General features: G+C 48.3%; 1 protein-coding gene across 1 annotated transcript; it reads right to left on the bottom strand.

The window, feature by feature from the left end:
• Positions 1 to 286: 286 nt before the first annotated feature.
• Positions 287 to 3,877, bottom strand: LOC109894782 (probable G-protein coupled receptor 83). Its single transcript, XM_031828480.1, has 4 exons — positions 3,395 to 3,877; positions 2,828 to 2,953; positions 1,956 to 2,089; positions 287 to 1,288 (listed from the first exon to the last, which is right to left on the bottom strand). Exons 1-4 carry the CDS (start codon positions 3,830 to 3,832, stop codon positions 586 to 588), a joined length of 1,401 nt encoding a protein of 466 aa, XP_031684340.1. The 5' UTR covers positions 3,833 to 3,877; the 3' UTR covers positions 287 to 585.
• Positions 3,878 to 4,900: the final 1,023 nt, after the last annotated feature.

Genomic DNA, 4,900 nt, shown 5'->3' with positions numbered 1-4,900 from the left:
CGCTCAGGTTTGTATCAAGAACTGCAATGATGCTGGGGTTTTCATGCTCAACAGTCTCCCACCTGTATCAAGAATGTTCCACCACCGAAAGGATATACAGCCAACTTGACAGCCAACTTGACACAACTGTGGGAAGCATTGGAGTCAACACGGGCCAGTATCCCTGTGGAATGCTTTCGACACCTTGTAGAGTCCACGCCCTGACAAATTGAGGCTGTTCTGAGGGCAAAAGGGGGGGGGGGGGGGGGGGTGCAACTCAATATTAGGAAAGTGTCCTTAATGTTTTGTACACAGTGTACACAATATGTGCTAACAGAGTAGTTGTTCGTTTGGGTGTTGCATTTGTTGCCAGACCTCACCACACCCTGTTCCCATCAATGTGAAACCTTTCTTCCCGAAGGTGGCGCTGTCATGAAAGTTAAAAGATAATACATTTCCTGTTCTAGAACCCCAACTGTCTTTAGCTAATAACGTAGTCCTTCAACAGGACTCACCACCAAATGCAGCAACTTTACATGTCTTTAGTTGTCAAATAAACTCAATCATTCACACAATCCCAACCCAAGTGCATTCTGGTAGTTGTAGTTAACTGACAGCTACTATAGGCTCCACTGATAGGATGTCTGTTTTATTGGCATGTCTAGCAGAGAAAAGGACATGCCTGTCTTTAGGAAGCTGGTGAGAGGACGAGGAGTGGCTTGGCCGAGAGGAGGCACGGCTCGGGTGTGAAGAGGCGTGAAGAGGCCGAGAACAGGTGCGGCTCTCCGGCCAGGCGGCTCTGTGGCAGAGTGCGCAGGAGGGTGGAGCCACCAGCACCGGCCCCACCCCTCCACGCCCCCTCTTCCGGCACATGCCCAATAGCAGCCTTAGCTCCTGGCGGAAGGCGGGATTCAGACAACAGTAGATGAAGGGATTGTAACACGTCGAGCTCATCGCCAGCCAATGAAAACAGAAATACAAGGCATTGGATGACTGAATGGCCTGGCTGGAGAGAAGCACCACGTAGCAGTTCAGAGGGAACCAGCATACCGCGAACACCCCAACAACCACCAACAACATAGCCAGAGTGCGCCGCCGCTTCCGCCGCTGCACAGCGAACTGCGCAGTGGTGGTGTCCCCGATAGCGTTACGGCGCCACAGGCGGCGTGCCACGGTTGAGTAGGCGGCGGTGATGATGAGGAGGGGTAGGACGTAGAGGAGGATGAAGGTGAGGAGGTCAATGCACTGCCAATAGACGTCAGAGGGCTCGGGGAAGTCGGGGACACAAAGGCTGCGCACCTTCTCCTTACTGAGAGAAAATGGAGAGGGAGTGAGAAGGAGGTGAAGATAGGGGAGAGTGAGACGGAGGGGAAGATAGGGGAGAGTGAGACGGAGGGGAAGATAGGGGAGAGTGAGAAGGAGGGGAAGATAGGGGGGAGTGAGAAGGAGGGGAAGATAGGGGGAGTGAGAAGGAGGGGGAGATAGGGAAGAGTGAGAAGGAGGGGACGATAGGGGAGAGTGAGAAGGAGAGGAAGATAGGGGAGAGTGAGAAGGAGATTGGAGTACGATAGAGAGAGAGCACATAACCAGCTATGAGTATAGCACAGAGAAGAATACAGTCATGAAAAGTCAACATGAGAAACAGCAACAACATTGGAAACCCCCAAACAAAACATTGAATGATAAATGTAGGGAGAGTGAGAGAGGCTTGAGGGAAGAGAGAACTGTGAGAAAAGAATACCTGGTGGTTATTGTGTACACAAAGGTGAAGTGTTTGTTCTATCAATTTAGTGTGTGTGTGTGGTTATCTGTACACGAAGGTGTGTGTGTGTGTGTGTGTGTGTGTGTGTGTGTGTGTGTGTGTGTGTGTGTGTGTGTGTGTGTGTGTGTGTGTGTGTGTGCGTGCGTGCGTGCGTGCGTGCGTGCGTGCGTGCGTGCGTGCGTGCGTGCGTGCGTGCGTGTGTGTGTGTGTGTACCTGTACACGAAGGTTAGGAGCTCCTGGTAGATGGCATGAGGCAAGGAGAAGCAGCTGGCCATGACCCAGATAAGAATCACACACACAACACCGCGAGCCGGGGACATGCGGGGCCTCAGAGGGTGGAGAATGACCTGTGCACACACACACACAGTGGTTTTATCGGGCCGCATTATACACACCAGGCCGCACACATTCTACATGCCACACACTCCATTACACACACCTGCTGCTGTTCTCTGTTCCACACTCCTCCCTTACAAACCACACTTTTAGTTTGAGATAAAAATTGGACTCAAACTCAGCTTGAGCTCTGTAGCTCATAAATACATAGGAGACTCATATCCACTCATATCCAAGACAACTCTATGAAGAACAACAGAATGTGAATACCGTCAAATATTCTTTCAATTGAAAAGATAGACTACAGCAGATGGCAGAAAATAACATACTTGTCCCTATAGCTTGGAAGCTGCCTTGTCCCACAAACTGTGGCAATAAACCAATAATTTACTGTCACGCTCCATTGAAAAAGACCTATACCCCAAAAATATATATTTCTAAGAGGACAAAACAGAAGAATAGTTGGCTTTTGTTGCCTGTATCAAACTGTCAGGCCTGGTGATTGGTGATTCACTGGTTACAAGCTGACAATTAGCGAGTCAATTTGAGAAACCTCTTGAGCTAAGGCACTTTCAGCACTACCGCGTGGACAGCTCCCCCCAGCGCTTTCGAGTGCTGACGATTTCCTTACAGCTTTCCTTTACAGCTTTTATTTTACTAGGTTAAGCAAACTGCAACCCTTTAATTAGATGAAGCACACACACGACATTCACGATATTCACCGATTGTATGCATGACAGTTAGCCTACCTGGCGTCTGTCCAGCGCGATTGCCGTGAGCGTGAGTGTGGATACGTGCAGGGAGCAATACTGGACGAACCGGCTGATGTGGCACATTCCCTTCCCGAACCACCAGCTGCTATTCACAAAACGGACCTGAGGGAAACCACACAGGTATGTTGACAAGGCTGTTTTATACTGGCATGATTGAGTGATGAAAAGCTGGAGCCTTCCTATCCATACGTGCTAAATAGAACGATTTAACACGAACATATCTTCCTCACTGCAAGCACTCTCATCATCCAAACCACCTGTGGAAAATTGGTTCAAATGTATTTAAAAACCCACGCGTTCTTCCACTTCGCGGAGATAATCACTGATCTACCATGATGTGTGTGTGTGTGTGTGTGTGTGTGTGTGTGTGTGTGTGTGTGTGTGTGTGTGTGTGTGTGTGTGTGTGTGTGTGTGTGTGTGTGTGTGTGTGTGTGTGTGTGTGTGTGTGTGTGTGTGTGTGTAGTCATTTGTGTACAGTGATATTTGTTGTGCCTGTGCCCATAGACAGTAGCGAGGTTGTCATGTCCCCGGTCCGATTCGCACCAATGTAAAGGGCATGTTGAGCAGCGTTATAAGAATGTCTGCCACTGCGAGGTTAATGATGAACAGACTCGTGGCGGAGTGCATCCGCTTGTTCTTGATCACCACATGGCACACCAGCGTGTTTCCGAACAGCGAGATGACAATGATGAACGAGTAAGCCAGGACCAGTAGGGATTTCACGGTCCGGTTATGGGACTCTCCACCGTAGCAATTCTTAACTGCCATGGAGCGCCAGTCCGCGAGCGTGCCGTCGTCCAGGTCAAGCGAGAAGACATTTGTCCGGTTGGGCGTATACGGAGCTGACAGGTTCAGCAGCCCTTCTGCATCCACAAATAAACCCCCGCCAAAAATGGCTGAGTTGTTGTATTCCCGTGCCCCCAACCCGTCGAGGTTGGTGACCAAATAGGTTAGGGACAGCCACAGACACGCAACTCGCATGTCTGCTGGGGAGGGTTATAAAGATAAGCACTGGACGTCCAATCATCAGTCTCCCTCTCGCGTATCAGTGGCGGCGTGAGGAGAGGGGGGACATTGCTTTCTCTGCGCAGATACTTGAGAAGATGTGATGCGCACGGTGTGTTGGCAGCACTTTTAAACCCATGCGTGTATGCGCGCGCAGTGTGTGTGTGTGTGTGTGGGGGGGGGGGGCGGGGGGGGGTCTGTCAGATATTAGCGGCTCAATGCTTTTATTTGTTCACAGAAAAGGAGAGAAGCACAGAGATAGAGAGAGGTGGAGGGAAGTGGGATAGAAGGGAGAGAGAGAAATCAAAGTATGAATGCTTAAATGTTTAATTTTACAATGATCAATGAGGTACAGCAGTGTTATGTGAAAGTCATTGTTGTATATAGCTGTTGATTTGAGGGTTACTGTATCTTATTTGTAGCACGGTAATTTATGGCGCTACCCCTTGGTGCAGGGACCCTTTGCATCTTTCGTTAATTAAATCTCAATGGGACACATGAAAAGGATGACGAGAGTAAGACAGACAGACATGAAACTGGTATCTAATATAACTAACAGAGAGAAAGACTGACTTTGAGAGAGAAAGAGAGATACCTATGCATTTAAGACTGAGATAATCAGCTCATTATACGATGTTTGTTTGCACATGCATACAGTATTTTGAAACGGCAAGGCAAGAGGGGATCCCTCTTGCGCAGTCAAATGTTGGATCTGATTATAGAAATTCAGGGACAGTGAAATGTTAATTCTTTATTAATTCCCAAACTTGCAAGTAAAAGTGTATTCCATCAAGTTTTATTCATATTTATGAGAGCACACACACACACACACACACACACACACACAATCAAAATAGAACATGAAGCACACTGCCAGATATTTCCCATATGTGTGTGTGTTTTTCTTCTAGCAATGTTTCGACCAGATCTTTACGTTTTCCCGGTCAAAAGTTGTCCTTGTAAGTCTGACACAGATTCAAGCATGATAGGATGTGGCACTGAGTGGAATCTTCTGTTTTGATTGTGAATATTTTTGACACGTTG

Source organism: Oncorhynchus kisutch, linkage group LG7, assembly GCF_002021735.2.
Source record: "Oncorhynchus kisutch isolate 150728-3 linkage group LG7, Okis_V2, whole genome shotgun sequence".
Lineage (NCBI taxonomy): Eukaryota > Metazoa > Chordata > Actinopteri > Salmoniformes > Salmonidae > Oncorhynchus > Oncorhynchus kisutch.
This window is presented reverse-complemented; position numbering and strand designations above follow the sequence as displayed.